The sequence below is a fragment of the Tenebrio molitor genome, chromosome 2 (assembly GCF_963966145.1).
Source record: "Tenebrio molitor chromosome 2, icTenMoli1.1, whole genome shotgun sequence".
NCBI lineage: Eukaryota > Metazoa > Arthropoda > Insecta > Coleoptera > Tenebrionidae > Tenebrio > Tenebrio molitor.
The window spans coordinates 33,051,506-33,071,862 of NC_091047.1; the positions used below are offsets into that span (position 1 = coordinate 33,051,506).

Sequence of the window (20,357 nt, forward strand, 5' to 3'; positions counted from 1 at the left end):
GACAGATACTCTTTTTGCCACCTTTTCCAGAAGTGCTGCTGGAGTTGGGTGATCCGTTGCCACCTCGTGAGGCCGTTGGTGTTGCGATCCGTTACGTCGCTTTCGTAGGGAGCCGTGAGTGGTGCTCCGATTAAAAAATGACCAGGGGTCAACGCTTCCAGGTCGTTGGGATCTTGGGATAGTGGGATCAAGGGACGCGAATTTAAACAAGCTTCTATTCGCGTAAGCAAAGTATAGAATTCTTCATAAGTAATTGAGGCGTCGCCGAGTATCCTACGCAAGTGATGTTTGACGCTTTGAACACATCGCTCCCAAAGTCCCCCAAAATGCGGAGATCTTGCCGGTATAAAGTTAAACTTAGTACAGGTGTTCAGAAATTCGTTCGAAATTTTTTGTTTGAATTTCTCGGATCTCAAAAATTCGCGTTCGGCTCCAATAAAATTGGTTTTAAATCTGCACAAGATGTCAAACAAGCCGCCTTGCAAATTACCCCCCGTAAGTAAATTGTCGTTTAGACTTAATCCGTTTGAAGATTTCGCCGAACAGTCATAAACGACTCTTATTTTTGAACCTTCCCCGGTATGCTTGTAAACAGCCAAATGCGGTAGATAAAAGGAATTTGGGCTGTTACGGTCTTTGAGAGGGACTAGCTCCATGTGTCTAAGGCTTAAGTACTCGGTCATAAATTCCTTGTAGGAGTTTGCCATTTTATGATCCCTTTCAAACCGCTTTTCTAAAGAGAGAAAGCGCTTGTATGCAAATGTCCAAGATTCGCCGAGATTTGTTGTTTCCTTGAAGGGAAGTTTTACCATGAATTTACCTGAAGGGGTTCTGCAGGTGTTTTTGACAAAATGGTTTTCACAATTTAAGGTTTCTAATGCCAACGATTCGTCGTTTTCGGATAGAGACCATTTCATCTAAGAAGTACATGATGACTCATCGAAATCTGACCGGACGACGCTAGTCAGCTGATGATCAGTGCCGTAGAAACATTCGATTAGCTGAGGAGTCACTATAGTTCAATTAAGTTATAGGATTAAAATTCTAACAAATCAATAATTGAACAATGAATACCATAGAACGATACACAGCGAAAGGAATAACAAAAACAAAACAATTCTGAACGCTAACGGTGTTAAGTTAGAAATAACAACGAGCGCATGGATTCCACGTGGTTGATAGGTCTGTACGCCGCTGGGCTCAAACCTCCCCTAAAAATTTGAACATGGACTCGTCCGACGAAAACGCGTTCGTGCGCATTATGTACTATTGCGGCCAAAAAATTTCGTCCGTCACTTTCAAGGCCCTGACATGAAGTGTAAACTACCCTTAAGCACCAATAACCTCGTTTTGTTATCGTTATTGTCATTTTGACAATCTGTCATTCAGTCCATCAGTTCAAATTTTGTGAATACAAAGGACAAGTTCCACTCTTACACAATTACCACACGACCGCTAGTCGCTAGTGGCACTAGAGACTAGAGGCAGACTTGCGGCTATTTTTGGATTAAAGTACCAAACAGAGAACCGTGGAAATTACACGACTATGCCGTAGTTTTTAAAAAATCAAACAAAAAACATTAAGGCAAAGACAAGGAAATGAAACATTTATTTTTGTTTAAGTACTTAGCTAAATCAAAAGATAAAATGAATGAAGTTTAAAATCAATACTTGGTCATTGCTCCATTGGCGTCAATAACTCGTCTTACACGACGCGAGATGGAGAGGCATAAATCTCTGTGATAATTCCTATGTAATGATTGCCATGCATTAGTAATCGCAGTCAAAAGTTCTGCCCTATTCCGAATCACTTGTCGTTGTTGCAAATTACGAACCAAAAATCTGGACTGCGACTTGGCCAATCAAGAACGTTTATGCTACCATTCTGCTACCCTATGTGCTGAATGCACTGAACAATTGTCTTGTTGAAATATGAAGTTAAAATTCGGAAAAATTCTTGAAACTAAAGGCATCATCACGTCTTCAAGAATTCTAACATAAACATCACTGTTGAGCCGATCTTCTAGAGACAACATTAGCCCAGGTCTATCTACTAAAATCCATGCCCATATGTTTGCCGAAAATCGACCGCTCCTTTCCGTTGTATTTGCTTGTATTTACCCCTTCAACAGCCGTCATAAAAGGGCTATTGCGTAATCTATGGAGAAGCATATTATCTTCTTCTGCAGTAAATGTGCTAGGCCTCCCTGAACCTTGGCGTCTTTCAATAGTTCCATTCCATTTTGTCTCCATTTCTGAAGAATGGACGAAATTGTACTTTTAGGTATACGAAGGTCCATCGAAATCTGAGCTTGGGACATTCCTCTTTGTGCAAGAGTTACTATTTTGATTTTATTAAAATTTGATACCGATGGCATTTTGCTTGACTTTCAAAAGTGTCAAGTAAAAACATCAATCATAATGACAATAAGGAATGGACTACACCGATTTTTTTGAAATGACGGAAAAATGACGGCCGAAATTTTTTGGCCGCCATAGTACTTCTTAGATGAAATGGTCTCTACAATATTCTCGCTCTCCCAAAGCTTTGCTACCTGTCTTTCTAAATTTCTTTCTGATGAAACGAGATTACAAGAAAATTTAGAAACAGAATTTTTTAATTTTAAATCCCCGCTCACTATCCAACCCAGTTGCGTCTCTTGAAAGTACGGTTGATTTCTATGCAGCTGAGTTGGCCCTCCAATTAACAATTCCCAATAGAGTCCCGCTCCAATCAAAAGATTAATTTCTTGCGAAACATTGAAATTCGGGTCTACTAAAATAATATCGGAAGGTAGCTCAATCGTTGACTTGTCAAATGAAACGGCCGGTGTCGCCTGCGTGATTTTTGGGAGAACAAAACAATCTACGCCCGTCGTAAAATTACCGACCCGAGATTTGACCACGACATTGCACCCCTTGTGCGCGATATTTTCAGAAACGTTCACACCTGTGATAGACGCATTGCTGAAATATGTTCGTAAATTTAACTTTTTACACATGCTCTCTGTTATTAGGGAAACTTCTGAACATTGGTCTAGCACCGCTCGGCAGTGATGAAAATTGCCTCGAGAGTCGGAAATTAATAGCAAAACGGTAGAAAACAGCACTTGGTTGGTTGTTGATATAAACAATGTATTAGCCGAAGTGCTAGGTGTGGATGTGAATTCACTGATATGCAATAAGGTGTGATGCTTCTGCCTGCATTCTTTGCAGACAGCAGCCGATTTACAATTCTGAGAAATGTGGTTACTTCTCAAACAATTATGACAAAGCTTTAGTAAATTTACCTGCTTGAGCCTGTCGGTAACCGTTTGTTGTAAGAAATCTTTACAGTGGAAGACGTTATGTTGTTCTTTACAGATAAAGCAACCGTTTGACGAAACAAGATTTGAACTGAATTTGTTCGATTTTGTTGATGGATTTGGTTTTTCTTTTTGAGATATATTGTCGCCCTTTTGATGGTATTTATTGCCCTTACACGCATTTGATGTCGAATTGTTTTCATTTGACCGCATGTTGCTTGTTGCCTGTAGGATTTGATACCTCTTTTCTAGAAAGTCATTAAAACTTTTGTACGTAGGTACATCTTTTTCAAGAGTAGTTTGCCACTCTTTTTTCGACATAAAATCCAACTTCTCCAAAACAATTGGTACCAGAAGGGCGTCTCAAGAATCTGTTTTTATATCCAGTACCTCAAGTGCCGCGATATTGTTGTTAATTGTGTCGATCAAAGCGCGTAACTCGATATGCGATGATTTTAAAATCGGACTCATGCTTAAAATGTTGCTTACGTGTTCTTGGACAATTAGTCTTTTGTTTTCGAACCGTTTCCGCAACAATTCGATCGCGTTTACATAATTATCCCCTGAAATTGACAAAGATTCTATGGCGCGCAAAGCCTCATCCTTCAAACAACCTCTTAAGTAATGAAATTTGCGAATTTCCGAAATACTTGCATTGTTTGCTACGAGGCACTTAAATGATTCGTAAAAGGTAAACCATTCGCCATATTTCCCGGTAAAAATAGGTAGTGGCAAAGGTTTTAAATTTATACAATCCAACGATTCTTGACCATGTAGGACGGGTGCCTTTATGTTAATTGAATCCGAAGCGCTCGACTTATTCTTTCGTAAAAGTGACTTTATTTTACTCACAATCGCCCGATACTGAGTTTCGACTTCACCGCGCTCTTTGTCGCTTTCTTCAGCCAACTGTGCTTCGTCGGCATCTTTTTTTTTGAGCTGAAGTTTTTCAATTTTGAACTGAACAGCGTCATACTCCTTGAAAAGATCTGATATCGATTCTAAGCTTGTTTCTAGAACGTTTACGTCTATTTCTGCGTCTGATATACTATTTTGGAGTCTGCGAATCGCGTTTTTAATATTCCGCCTGTTTAACGTTAAATCGTCAAGGCCCGACATTTTTTTACTATTTATTTAACCCTGTTCAAAGCGTCCGACCACACTTGCGAAGTATACTGAGCGTTAGATTTTCTAATATGAACGAGCGAAAGAAGCTTGTTTAAATAACGCAAAAAACATGTACGGGAATAGGAAAAGAAGGACAGACCTTTCGATGAGCAAAACTGAAGACACCTGGACTGGTTCCTGGGCTGATGATCTCGTTGATTGATGACTGGATTGGCGATGACGATTGCTTGATGATCTCGTTGATTGATGACTGGATTGGCGATGACGATTGCTTGATGATCTCGTTGATCGATGACTGGATTGGCGATGACGATTGCTTGATGATCTCGTTGATCGTTGATGATGATTGTTTGTGTTGAAGATTCAGACACTTGAGACTAAATCACACACGGGCGATTTCGCACTACTTCTTTGTTACACACGGGTTTTGGACCAAAATGTTCGCGTTTTCTCGAAGGACCAATTGCGATATCGTTTGGCGCTTTAAAATTGGTGAAGTAAAAGAAAGACTTATTGAGATGATGTTTCTCGTTTTATTCTTCAGTTGCAAGTGCGTACAGATCTAACAAGGGTTTGCGTTAGGGGGGGGTGGTAACCCCCACCAGTGGTAGGGCTAACGGCCTGAACAAAATTCGACCTCAAATTTTACAAGTGGACGCAGCTATAGATCAAAATTTTCAATATATCGAGGAAAATGATGACTGCCAATTCTCATTTCAGGAACTGTGAAATATATTGTCAACGGAGCACATTCATTAATTACATGGATTACATTGCAGTTGCAGTGCAGCTTGTTCAGAGTGCAGTGGTAATAGTTAGAATGCTTCTCCAAATTTACAAATGAACGAAGTTGAAGACGGAGATATCGAAGACAGCTAGTATATTTTTCATTTCAGTAATTACTAATTAGTTATGTTATTCACGAATAAATGTGTTTCTATAAATAATATAACTTTTTCGTCTGGTTACAAAGTTTTTGTCTGCCATTTTGGTTCTTTTATTTTCAAATTTGCAATTTTTGACCTTGAATTCATATTTACCAATTTCTAAAACATAAATAATGATACTTTTTTTATCCATATGAGTAAAATTATTGCAGTTACTATAGATTCATCATTCATTTGCAATTATTTCGGGAATTTTTCACTAAACTATTAAATAAATAAAGATCGGCAAATTCTAATTGGTAAACATTTTACTATGTATAAGGTTTTAACAATACAATGCAAAAAACGCCATGAAAATTTATTCACTGGTGACCTCGTTCGAGGTTTTCCACTTTTTAGGTCTAACGACACTCCACTATTGTTGATATTAAGAAATCCCACTCGTGGCCTTCATCCACTTGTGAGATTTCTGTAGCAACAAAGATTCGTGCATCTAGCTAAAATTATCAAAAAATTATCATTACTTATTAAAAAATTAAAAAGTTTGCTGTGTTTTTTTTGGTAATTGTTCACTTTAACTACTTCTGGAATTTTCGCGTTTTTTCTGGCTAGACAGCCTCAGGGCGTCCTCCTGGATCGTTTCCCACCACTCAAACCTTGTGCAAATGCCCCATTACCCCGTGACACTAACGGGACAGTGGAGTGAATAGGGGTGCTGGGTGGGTAATAAAATCACGAAAATCACGTTAAAAACCTGTAGAACACTTGTTTTCAAGGTCAATTGAAGGTCATGTGAAGGTCATTTGAAGGTCAGTCAAGGTCATGCAAGGTCAAGGAAGGTAAAATTTTCAACAATAGAAATACAATTTTTAGGGTAAGGAAAATATTTATTTTTATTAAATTCGAGGATGTTAATAAAAATAAATAACAATATCCCAATTCAAGGTAATCGCAATATTAACAAACTTACCTATTTTGTTTTTTGTTTTGGCGTTGAGTTTCCTCTGCCTCACTGCCCGCCATATCCGACTGTATCCGGATCATTGCGTGAGCACATATTTTGCTAGTTTTCATATTTGTAATACGAAAACCGGGAAATCACAGGTACCATCATTTTATCGTAAATAATTAAAAACGTACATTTCACCTTGATCGATCACTTATTTTGTCACTAATGATGTGTCCGTTCAAGTATTTCCGTTGGCTCCGCAGACGTGGAAGCGATCGCAGGAGACGACATCGTCACAAAATAATGGATAACAGCAGAAAATGCAGCAAACACAAAAAATGGCCGTTGCACAACTCACGTCGCACAGTAACCACTTTCATCTAATTCTTTGTTCCTTGTTGAAGTGCCTCACCCACCCGGCGACCAATGGGGTGAAAGCATTTACCAACAATTTTTCGTGATTTTTGTAAAAAAACCCACATTAATGAAAATTCTTTGTGAGAAGGTTTATAAAAAATTGAAATTTTCTGTTAATGGTGTTATTATGATTATTGTGATTAAAATAATACTTTAATGAACGTAAAAAATAGCTTCGTGAAAACTGGGTCCGAGGCTATGTTCTCGAAAATGCACCAATCAGCGATAATCTGTAAATATAACTGTGTTTATGTAAAAATCATTAAGTAAAAAATAACGTTAAACAATTTGTTTAAAACCAAGCAGAATGCATGATCTCCTTCTCATGGGAATCCCCAATTTAATCACACGGCAGGTAACAGGTGTATTCTGGTCGTTTATGGTCTATCCGAGGCTGGGCGTTGGCCGTTTTTTAGTTAATTATTGTTGGTTGCATAGTGATGCAACCCCTAAGGGAAGGTCTCGTACAAAGTTCACATCACTTGTTTTCTTTTGTCAATGAAGAAAACGTCTTCATTATTATCGAAAATGGCGTCGCGTAATAGTGTTACCAATTGGAATTTCTTTTGTGACATGATAAAGTATGTGCCACCTCGTATAAATCGTCTGTTGAGGCAAAAAATAGTATATTTCAAACCAAGGTAAGAAAGTGGTTTCTTGCAGACCGCAGGCAAAGATTATAAACCGAGTCGTAGACGAGGTTTGTAAGTGCCTAAGGTCTGCAAGGACACTTTCTTAACAAGGTTTGAATACAATTTTTGTCCCTACCGGCACAACTTTGTTGAAAAAAGTCAAAAAAGATTCGTGATTAAAACGAAAATTTTGAGAATTGAATAGTAGGCTGTGTTATTTGTTTAATTAACTTGTCATCGCATTTGAAGATTTGAGGTTTGTTCGAAAATTTGATATAAACAGGGTAAAGTAATCTACCTACCTAGCTTATCTGTTTATTTTCCAGATTATATGATTGACCTACCAACTTACTTCATTGAATTGGCTTTCATTTATCAATAACTTATTTCACTTTTGACACTTTTGACATTTGTATTTTGGTACAGTTTTACCATAAACATTTCATGATTAACTTTCTTACCTTAGCGAGAAAGTTGAATTTTCTCACCTCAAATGAAGTATCCACAGCCTACATTTCTAACCGGTAGGGAGAAAAAATATTTTCACAATTACAATATCGAGACCGGGTTTATATTGCCGCATTTTGTTACCAAAACGGTGTTTCTGCACACGTTGTGAAAGGTATGTTGTGGATCAATCCGTCGTGTACAGATCGCAAGTGCCGAAAAATATTAGATTTATACACTTATTGGTCCCTATTTTTATATACTACGATATCATCATTGGACGTATTTGTGACTTGAACGGACACATAATAAGTGACAAAATAAGTGATCGATCAATGCGAAATGTACGTTTTTAATTATTTACGATAAACTTATGGTACCTGTGATTTCCCGGTTTTCGTATTACAAATATGAACATTAGCAAAATATGTGCTCACGCAATGATCCGGATACAGTCGGATATGGCGGGCAGTAAGGCAAAGGAAACTCAACACCAAAACAAAATAGGTAAGTTTGTTAATATTGCGATTACCTTGAATTGGGATATTGTTATTTCTTTTTATTAACATCTTCGAATATTTTCCTTACCCTAAAAATTGTATTTCTATTGTTGAAAATTTTTCCTTCTTTGACCCTACATGACCTTCAAATGACCTTCACATGACCTTCAAATGACCTTGAAAACAAGTGTTCTACAGATTTTTAACTTGATTTTCGTGATTTTATTACCCACCCAGCACCCCTATTCACTCCACTGTCCCGTTAGTGTCACGGGGTAATGGGGCATTTGCACAAGGTTTGAGTGGTGGGAAACGATCCAGGAGGACGCCCTGAGGCTGTCTAGCCAGAAAAAACGCGAAAATTCCAGAAGTAGTTAAAGTGAACAATTACCTTTTTTTTATTTGGCATGAAGTTGACATCTAAATTAAAGTAATTTTTTCTACAACCGTCAAAAAAACGCGACATTTAGGCATCGTTATCACGTCGTAAAGTATGGCATTTTTTGATAGATCAAAAATAGTTGTCAAAATTGGATGCTTTAATATTTTTTGTGTGCAACCGTACGCGAAATGAGCACTTCGCATACCGAGAACAGGCTGCGAAATTCAATTTCGCAGCTGTTGCCTTGGCGACGGCCGTAAATATAATCGGTGTTTATTTCTAGCAAACTAAGTCACAAAAAGTAAGCAGTGTATCTAGGAGAGAGGTTAGAGGAGCTGAGTCCCTGGGAAAGCAAAATTTCTTGTAAATGCTGGCTGGGTGTTGATCTTTTGTAGGCGTCGCCGTCGGTTGGCGTTCTCTCGACTTATCTTAGAGTCCGCACACTTTAAGGAGAACACCTTGAGTCATTCAAATCTGTCCGTGAAGTTTTGTCCAGTGGCGTATCACTTGCGTTCAGAAATGGGGGTATACGTTTTTATTTATTTTTTTTGACTAACCTCGCTCAAATAAAGAAAAACAAATTATTTAGTTCTGAAAAGAACTCATTTTATTGCAATAGAAAACAACCCTGAAATCACGAAACAACGAAACGAACACTGGCAAAGCAGATCACGAATGAACGTACTATTCCGGACACGGAATCTTGGCCACAACTGACATTTAACTGACAAATATGTGTGAACTGGCCTTTATTGAATATAACCCAACTTTTGACTCGATAATGCTATTTCCCTGCTTTTTTGATGTCACAATAAAAACTTCAAAGTGATTTTTAATAATTGTCATTTATTAATGACACTAATGATTGGTTTACATCATTTTTTTTTAGAAATGTCAAAAAAACGTTGGCCAAGATTTCGTGTCCGGAATAGTACGCCTCTGACGCCGCATAGCCGGTAAGCCAAGCGGTTCTACCTTCCCACCCTAAAAATCGAAGAATTGACTCGACCAACGGAGTTGCGTCTGCCGCGCAACTCAATTGGTGTGTTCTCCTTAAAGTGTTGGCACTCTAACATAAGTTAACATTTACCTTCCACAATAAATAAATTCCAGTAAGAAAGCCAATACAACGTTTTCCGACACCGTTTTTACATTCTTCTTATTACACCAGTCTCTAAACGTCTAAAGTCACTGTAACGTTTTTCATATTGCCGTTTCGATTTTTCAGGTTTCAAATGCAACACTGCACAATTTATAATATTCTTTAAATCTGGATGAGTAGGTACGGTCGGTGGACTAATAAAACTGGGACATTTAAAATTTAATCTATGTAAATCAGACCATTGGACTTGTCAGTATATTTGTCAGTTTCTACATAATATGTCATACCAAAGTTAACTTATTTGTGATAAAGTCGTAATTAAACGATGCAAATTTGTAAATTTTGACTTATGTGATTGTCATTTTTGTCCCAGTTTTATTTGTCCATCGACTGTACTATGGCGGCCAAAAAATTGTAGCCGTCAATTTCTGTCACTTCAAAAAAAAAAAAATGTAAACCATACTTTATTGTCATTATGATTACCGTCTTGATTATAATTGGTATTTTTTGGGTGGTAAGTTTCAAAACTCGAAATTATTTTGTCATTTTCTACTACAGTAGGTACTACACAGACGTTTATCTCAGGTTATCTATGTACTATGGCGAGCATAAAATTTCGGGCAGCAATTTACATGTCATTTAAAAAACCCAATGTAGTCTAAGCTTTATTGTCATAAATGTCATAATAATTAATTTTGACGGAACTTCAAAATAAACTGTCACAATTATGCACAATTATTTTACATTTTAGTTATTGATTTCCAAAGTTTTATAAAAAAGACGGTTTAGTTCTCAGAAAATCACATCTAAGCACTTGCAGCTGTTCAGAATTGATGAATGCAATTTGCAAAATGATATGAGAGAATAGTTGATATTAAAATGAGGTTATTAATACGTCTAGCACCTAAAGCCTATTTCACATTTTATATCAGTCAAATTTCAAGTCTGCCCGAAATTCCGTGCTGCCAATAGTACGACTGCTCTAATTTTGTTCATCCATGTCGGATTTTGGAGCAACTGAGCTTTAAACAGTTTAAATTGATTGTCAGAATAACAATATGCATGTCAAAATGACAAGAATCGAAAGTGCGGTTACGGTTCCTAAAGGTTTATTTACACTTTACATGAATGTCAAGATAGTGACGGCTAAAATTTTTTGGCCGGACACGGAATCTTGGCCAACATTTTTTAGACATTTCTAAAAAAATGATGAAGGCAAAGAACGGCAAGAAATTTGAGCAATGCATAGTACAGGGTTATTCTAAATGATTGTAGTCCAAGGAGGCGTAAAAACAACTTAATATTTTTAGAATTGGTTGCAAAACAACGCAACATTTTTGGATTCAATTGTTAATTAAAAAAAAAAATCTTATCACCGCACTTTTTACCTAAAAAATGACAGTGATAGCGACAAAAATTGACAATTCACATGAATGCGGCAAAAATTTCATAACATGGGCATGGCCTGCTGCGGCTATAATCATTTAGAATAACCCTGTAGTAGTACCTATCTACCTATTTGATAAACTGTTTAAAATTATTCTCCTCTAATCATTGTTGTTTTCATTTTGACGTATTAAGATGACAGGATGATTGATTGAAAATAGTTATTTTTATATTAAGTGCGTGAAGAGAGTGTTTTTTGTGCATGAAAAGGTCTCTTACGCCGAGACGAAGGTCGAGGCAGTATAAGCCTTTGAATGCACAAAAACATCTTCACGCACGAAATATAAACAATATTTTTTCTATAATTGATTCAAAAAATTGAAATTAAAAATTCAAATTTTTGAAGGAACTCTGAAGTTTCAATGCAGTGACCATGTTGCTAGGTAACTAATAAAAAACAGTGCGTGAAGTGAAACACAGAAATAGTCGTGTGCGTGAAATCGCATTTCACACACTGTTTTGTATGGTTTCTATGGTTTCGATCTTACTAACAATGCAAAAAAAAATACACGTAAAAAATGACCCACTTCATGCACGGATAACTATGCGTGAATTTCAATTTTTTGAATCAATTATATAAAAAAATATTTTTTGTTCGACACTGTCAGAATTTGAGAATTTTCTCCTATGCGAACGGATTTTGATAAATGTCACAACTTGTCAAAACGAAACGTCAAGCTAATTTTAAAGGTTTTAAGCGATTTGGAGGCTTTAAGGGGCTCGTCGAACAAAAAAACGTTGTATTCAACTCGTTCGTGTGTAAATTGGGCCTTTTTTGGCACTCGTTTCACTCGCGTTTTAAAATGGCCCACGCGTGCCAAAAAAGGCCCAATTTACACACAAACTCGTCAAATAAACTACTATTATTTAACGAGTTCGTGTGTAATTTGGGCTTTTTTTGGCATGAGTGGACCAGTTTAAAACTCTCGTTTCACTCGAGTTTTAAACTGGTCCACTCATGCCAAAAAAAGCCCAAATTACACAAGAACGAGTTGAATACAACGTTTTTTTGTTCGATGAGCCCCCCAAAGGCTCCAAATCGCTGAAAATCATCAATTCATAATTGCAAAGATGCCAATTTTTTTTTTTTACGAACACGTATAGTGAATGATTACGCCCATCGAACGATATCCACCTCTCGGGCTAAAGTCCTCGAGCTGGATTCCGGGCGTAATCATCGTTGTAACGCCCTTGGTGCATAAATAGCTATTACAATATCTTAGTTACATTTGACTCGCTGCATGTGTATCGAAATTTTCAACATTTCACCTAGGTCCCAGCAGAGTGAAGTTTACGATGCGCATTTTTGATTAATCTAAATTTATTAATTATTTTTTTCAAAATTATCGGTATTTGCGAAATTTCCAATTGACTGTTGAGAGCGCTGTACTTTTTAGTATAAATATACAGAAAATCAAAGTTATAGCTTCAATAGTTGAATTAACAGAGCGTTAAATGTTACGGGAAACGTAGTTTTTCGGACTACACATCAACTACGTATAAAGGCCGTTTTCAAAGTTCGGTCATATTAAAAAAAGTTGTAGATGACCATTCCTTATGCCCCAAAATGTCCTCTATAAGATAGTATAGGTCTCATTTAGTTATACCTTGGAATCACTAAAAGTCATAATTTCAGTCCGATGTTACTCCACTACTAATTGGGCCGTGTCACGACACAGTTATTAAAGTTGCCGTTAACTACGCTCATGGTGATTCAAGTAATCATAAAACAATATACATATATTTATGCCACTTGCCAGAAAGAGATAAATTCGTAATTAAAGTCATGATTAAATTTAATAAGGGTGAAGTATGTACCATTTCTCGTGGTACATACAAAAGTTATATGTAATTACCGAGTCTAGGAGTAACGCTATCTCAAAATACAGGTAATCTTGCATTTTACGGTGGCAAATGTGTGTACATATGTGCAAACTTCATAATACATAATACTGATCCCTTGTTGTCGGATGTGCATAATGCTACCAGAACATAAAGAAAATTGCCCTATCAATAATATGAGAAAATTAATAATGAAACTTTGCGAAAATTGGGCATGCTAGGCGAAGGGATGAATTTTTTATAAGTCGACGCTTTGCCAACCATTGACGAATAGCTAATTCGCTTTCAAAATGTAAATTAGACAGGGTCCAATTTTCATTGGCAATTACTCCCGCATTTAAAATTAATTGGGGTTCAACAATTTGAACTGGGCGACTTGACAGCGTATTGCAATATTAAATAAAGTTAGCAAAGATCACTAATAGCTCAGTACAATATCATAATGTGCAACTGACTTGAGAGGAGAACTGACAACAATGCAACACATTTTCGCTGTATAATGTTCATTTCCACGCATGCGCACATTTGCCATCGTAAAATGCAAGATTGTCCAAAATACATTTCTTTGAAGATATGTAGTTTTCGTTGAACTTGTATCTTTTGTGTAATTATAATTATAAAATGATTTTTTACTAATTTTTATACGAAAAGCTGCAATTACATTTCTTCCACTAATTAACTCTTTAATTAAAAAAAAAAAACTGACCTGGTACATCTTGAGGCCTGCTGATTGGCTGGCTTACTATGGGTTGAGGAGGGCCTGTGTAGGTTTCAGGGAAGCTTTGGTAAGCTGGAGGCGGCAACCCCTGTTCTTGGGCATTATTAGTATAGAAGACTTGCGGCGACAGTGGATTGTCCTGTCCGTGAAGGGGTAAACCTTGTTTCGGCATATTTGTACTGATCACTTGCGGTGGTGGTAGCCCTCGTCCTTGATCATAATCATATCGATCAGGATGCTCAGGGCGACCGCCTCCTTCGGAATCCATCTCGTGCGACACTGAGCCTGCGTTTCTACGTTTTCGATACTAGAACTTTGCGTGGTTGTCATTTTTTACCAAACGTTTACAAACATACATTACTGAGAGAGATAGTGGGAACGGACGATCAACAGATGGACGGTTCAGTTTGCTAAAACACAACCAAAACTTTTTTCGGGTGCTTAAATCTGAATATTCAACGACAAATTTGCACTGCACCAGACATGCGAAAAATTGGTAAATACATATAATGATAAAGTGGGAGAATTGCTTTATGTAAACCGATACTAAACACTGATATAGTGATATCAGTGTTTAGTGTCGGTTTGCATAAAACGTTGATATCAATTTCCTATTTTCATCATCGTTCGTGTATAGTTGGTGATCTACATTGTTATATGTAACAGTTTCAGTCAAAACGACAAACAAGCCGAACGAGCTGCCGGGTATTGGAGAAAATCCAAAATCAGCTACCGCAAGATGGCGCTGCAAATTGAACGAAATAGGGAAAACAAAGAACAGCTGATTTCATTTGTATTTGGATTTAATTTGCCGGTAACAATTTTTGACATTTTACATTATAATAAATGGTTTAAAACAAATTGCAAGTTATAAGAACCACCAAGATCATCAGTTTGCGTTAATTTGTCTTCCAAGACCTTCGTCATTGCAACTTTCTGAACCGGCTCTCCAAGATTTATGTTTGTCTGTTGTGCTGTTTTTTCATTAACATCAACAGTTGGAGAAAATTGTCAGCATCAGCAGCGTCACCCAGATCATTTCCTGTTTCTTTTACACCAAAATTTATCCTTCACGAACTACAAAAAAACAACACTAGTTCGGTCAATAATAGTATATTATACACCAAGGTGAAGAAGTTCATGATTATAGCCATAGCGCCAAGATTAGAGCCCGAGGCGTGCCGAGGGTTCTAAGGCGTGAAGGCTATAAGGGACTTCTTCACCGTGGTTTATATACTATTTTTTTCACTACTAGATACGTTATAGTATATAACGGTATTAGGCCGATATGGGTTATATAACAGACATGGTTGAGGTATTGTAAAATCGAGGCGGAGCCGAGATTTTATAATCAACCGAGTCTGTTATATCCATATCGGCCGTATGTTGTTTTATAGTTTTCTTTATACCAATAATACTTAACATTTAACGATGATTTATTTGTAAGACTGACCTTTCTCTTTACTTCAAAAATTAAATTTAGTTGTCATCTGTGCCGTAACCGTAGCAACGGTAGCAAAAATAACGGCCTCGGTCTGATAATTTTGAATAACGGCCTAGTCTGTTATAGGTATCATATCAATCAAGCATTGAGTACTGATAAATCCTAATAACAGTATGGTATAAAGAAAAAACCCTTTCTGATAACACGTATCCCACCTCCACCCGGCGGCACGGCAATTTTGCCGGAGTACATACACTATTACTATCAAGTAATAGTGCAGTGCTTATCAACATAATTACCGGCGTCTCGCCTCCACATTTTGACTTTTTTGTGTTTTATGTTCTGTGTCAATGTTAAGGAACTTCCTCACGATGTGACATGAGTATAATAATATACCTTTTTGAATTTCAACTACCAATGTGTTATCTAAATCCAGAATTTTTAAATTTTTAAAAAGAGATTGCGGTACTATTCCCGTTGCTGAAATTACAAGTGGTAAAAGATTTCTCATAGGAACGGAGAGCTCTAAATATTTATTAATTTTTGTGTTATATGTCTGTGTTATACAGGGTGAGCAACAATAACTGTTACAGTTGGCAAAAAAAAATTTTACATAAAATTTTCAAGACTGTGAATTGTACCTATTTCGGTTTGTTTTATTGACATTATTGACAGCTGGTATACATTTCAAATTTAAACGTCTTGGTTTTTGTATTCTTTTATTAATAAAATGGTTTTCTCGTTGGAACATGACATAAAAGTCACCAAAAACCACTAGAATTTATTGCCAACTCAATCAGTACCTACTTGTTGCTCACACGGTATTATGTGAATTTGGAACAGCTATATCTAAAAGATATGCTTGCTTTTGTTGTTTATTTAAAATTATAATGTCTGGTCTGTTATGCTTAATATGAATGTCAGTTAAAACTGTTCTATCAAAATATAACTTGTAACTGTCATTTTCCAAACAACTTTCTGGTGTATAACTATAATGTGGTTGTGTATCTTTAATAAATTGAATTTAACAGCTAAATTCATGTGTATAATTTTAGCGAATATATCGTGACGTTTTTTATATTCGCTTTGAGCCAAAACGGTGCAAGAAGAAATGATGTGTTCTAATTATTAATCAAATTATTTTGTCTGATGCGACGATCCGAGTTCTCATTTTTCAACGGTTGCTATGAAAATCGTCTACGTTAACCAATGAAATCAACGAAAATCGTTCGTTGCTAAGTGACGGCTGTTCATTATTGACCTTGGCTAATAATGAAAAGGCAGAATATAACCTAAGGGAGTCCGTTTCGGCTCAGGGACGCGAGGGTCGCGGGTTCGATTCCGACCCAGGGCGAAATTTAAAATAATTTTAAAAAAAGCTATATTCTGTCTCGTGATTCGGAAGTCACGTTAAGCCATTGGTCCCGGTCTATTGAGTTGGTCACCATGCCCCTCATAGATTTGTAAACCAGTCCTAGACTGTGTAACAAATTTTTAATTTATTAACCTAGGGAGAGAAATTCTACTTCTGGGGTCGGTTCGAGAGTCAATAATGACGCCTTCTGAGACTAATAGTGAAAAAAATTTGTTATTATAGTACCTAAGAAGCGTTACCTATTAGTAGTTTGTCGACATTTTACGGTTTTATTGTGAGTACCCACTGGTAAATTCAAATTGTGAGACGGAATGGCTGTGAGTTTCAATTGTCTCACTTGACACCTTTTGCTGTTGTGTAAAAAGGTATAATCATCAAAGCTTCACAAACTTGCCCAAAGGTATAAAATCGGTTGGTAGAAAGTGCTTTGTAACCCCCAATAAAAATATTAATTATTATAATACCTGTTCACGTTAGGAAGAACAGCTGTGGTGCAAATGACTGACCTGTTACCATGACAACTCATATGAAAGTTAATGCCAAATGTGTGCGATTTGCACCACTAATGTTCAATCCAAAATGAACAGGTATCTATTACATGACGATTATTTCGGGGTTATTGAGATTTTTATTTACGGCTGAAAATTTTATTTAAAATCTGTCTGGCCATTTTAACCCCCCCGCCCCAATGTTGTTTTAGTTTTGTTTAATAAAGATACTTTACCTCTGCAAATTTACCGAGAATTTTCTTACCTATTGTAATGATTTATTTTATTACGTTTATTATTACAATCATTTTGATTTTAGTTGCATATTTATTTTTTCTATCAAGCACATCGGTTATTTCGATTGTGTATTATTTTATTGAAGATTCAACTCACATATTTAAATCAAAATTTCGTTAACGTCTATCCATCACTGTAACTCTTTCGTGATAGTTTTATACTGAACAAAATAAATTGGTGACTATTTTTGAAAGCAACTCTTTATAGTAACTAATAAATACCTACGTTTCACATTTTTAAAATAATGCGAATTGTGTCAATTTGTTGTAAAAATGCATAAATCGAGATTGGGAATGGCATCAACTTTGCAAATCAATGCGATGTTCAAGTCAATTGTTATATTACTACTAATTTTTTTTGGAGACATATGTATTATCCGTTACAAAACTAAAAAACCACCAACACTGGATTCTACCTAGAAAATACAACCGGCAACGTTGTATGCTTATAGTTGACTTTTGACATGGGGGAAATAGAACGCTTAAAATTAACAAATAGGCGCTTCTCGAAAGAAACAGCATGCAACAAAATTATATCTACAACATACCACGTGGTCTTGGTCCCAAAAAAAAAAAAAAAAACAGAAAGACAACAAACGTGGGATAAATTACCCGGGTGTATTAAAAAAACGTCGGATTCCCCACGGGGACACAAAATATCTACTCGGGACGGTAGGGTAATTGATTCAGATTTAACTTACAAATTTGGAAATATGGATCGCTCTTCGCACGGTGTGTTCGTTTCGAAAAACCAAACAAAAGTGACCTATCCCCCTTCAACCACGCGCGCGAGAGACCGCTTCACCCCCGCTATATTTCCGCTCTCACCGTTGCCAACTCCCCGAGATTACCAACCCCATCCCTTAGTTCCTAGCCTAGCCGCTAGTACCTTCACATTTGGCGCGCTCTCGTGGCGGTACCGGGAATTAAAATTTTAAATTTTAAACTGGGTCACTACAAGGTCTAGCTGGCCTCCTAGTAATATAAAAGTTACCATTAGGACATTTAGTGTAATTTTAATTTTACCAACTTAATTCAACAGGTGGTAGTTTTTAAATTTTGGCATGGCTAATACATAAATCATAAATATTTTTATAGTTTTACTAAAACGTCGGCCGTTACAAATCACATTTACTGCAATCGAATTAAATCAATAATTTTTAAATATAGAGACAGACAAACTCTAGGGTCTAAGTAATGACCAAAAATTTATGAAACAACCCTCGTATACCAAACTGTCCCAAATAGTTGCAGGCTAGATTTACGAGTTTATGACAGGTGATTATTCCCTTGCAGCGGGGTAGGCTCGATTCTTTTGCGGGCGACTGTACCTGCATTTAGAGGAACTCATATGCGCCGTTTTTTTGCAACTAACTACAATTGACAAACCAAAAGAAAAACAGTGTACCTAATAATTTTATAAATATTATTATTCGACCTTTTTGGAGACCGATTAGGTTACTATTTAGCGGCTTTTGGTAAAGAGTTTGAGCATTTAAAATACTAAAATATTTGTCCACCTCTTTAGTTTAAAATTTATAATTTAGATTGTAAATATGTTTCATTAAATAAAATTGTTCCCTATGGTCATTGATAAAAAAATTCACTGTATACTGGGTGCCCCAAAATTCGCAGAACAACTCAATGGGGCAATGTCAACTCATGTTAGAAAATAATGAGAAAAATAAAAAAAAATTCTATACCTCTTAAATTTGAAGATATGGGGCCTCAAAAGGTGCAGCTTTGATCTCATTTATTTTAAATATTAAAAAAGACTTTCGTTATTTGTCTTTTCCTAGCCATTGGCATAATAATTCTGAACGATTGTGATCAGGTTTGCAATTATTTTCTTCATTACTTCCAGCATTTCCAAATAGTAATTTTATGTCCGTTTTACCTAAAATAACGTACGGCAACATGGCTTTGATTTTTCTCCCCCATTTCCATGGATACAACAAAAATGAAATATTTGCAGACTATTGGGATACATAGAAATAAAAAAATCATTTATTAAAATTTAACATAAAATACTTAACATTTTTAATTTACAATGCGAAAATTTCCGATAATAATGCGGAATCTGGAAAAGTACCCCGAATGCTTGCAGCGTTTCCACGTTGAATGGCAAGGGAAATCCTCTCAAAAAGGAATTTCTTAGATTTTGAATCCCCTGATTCCGCGATAAGTCAGTCTCCGATGACATTAATGAAATCTATTGTTTCTTTGCACCAAGGGCCTAAGGTTTCAAAGGCTAAACCTTTAAATATGTAGTTTGACGAAATAATTGAACTATATTTGTTATGTTTGCGTTTGCAAGCCATTTCAGCGGCAAAACCTGAGACTTCAGATGTTTTCAATACGTAACTGCCTGCAAGTGTATCTACGACAGTAACGTCCCAAACCAAAGGTTGACCTTTATTCCACGGTACTAAAGTCATCCCATCTGGGCGTTTTCCGTCATCACGAGATAGTCCGTTTGGTTCTAAAGTTGAATTAACATGAATAGAAGTCAAAGACCGGTTGATAATATAATTAATTTCAGTGTGTCTTGAAAATCTACCACTGCTTTTGGAACAACTTAGACCGTGAATACCAATTTCATCAACTTTCGCATTGCATTTGCAAATATGAGGTGTACAAAGATTACAACCCAATCTTAAACCAATACAAACTTGGAAGGAAGTGTTATCTAAAAGAGTACCAATATTAGGAGAAGGTATTGCATGTAACCAAGATCCTGATTCTCTGCATTGCAAAGCCTTAAAACGAGCCAAGTCCCTAGATGAATTAAAGATTAAGTCATTGTCAATTATTCTTTTGATATTGATATTATCCCAATTCTTCTGAAATTGTGGAATTGTTGGTCTTTCGTTCTCATTTTCTACATCCCAGACTGCTAAAGCTTCATCATAATGGTGAATAATAAGCTCATTATCCTTTGAATTTAGTAATTGAGAAACAGGCTTTTTAACACCATAAACTGAAGATAGGAAAGCAGG

General features: G+C 36.4%; 1 protein-coding gene across 5 annotated transcripts in view; it reads right to left on the reverse strand.

The window, feature by feature from the left end:
* The window catches only part of LOC138122985 (phospholipid scramblase 1-like), a 40,470-nt gene that overhangs the window by 18,598 nt on the left and 1,515 nt on the right, over positions 1-20,357 (reverse strand). Inside the window, exons 1-2 of one of the 5 annotated variants that reach the window (XM_069037442.1) lie at positions 14,117-14,311; positions 13,744-14,062 (exon numbers count right to left, since the gene is read on the reverse strand). The exons of 1 other annotated variant lie outside the window; for it this stretch is intronic. In XM_069037442.1, the coding sequence (XP_068893543.1) occupies positions 13,744-14,023 (280 nt within the window). In that variant the 5' untranslated portion in view covers positions 14,024-14,062; positions 14,117-14,311. Of the gene's footprint in view, positions 1-13,743; positions 14,069-14,111; positions 14,312-20,357 lie in introns of those variants that run through there. 3 more of the 5 variants (XM_069037441.1, XM_069037439.1, XM_069037440.1) reach the window with 3 other exon arrangements.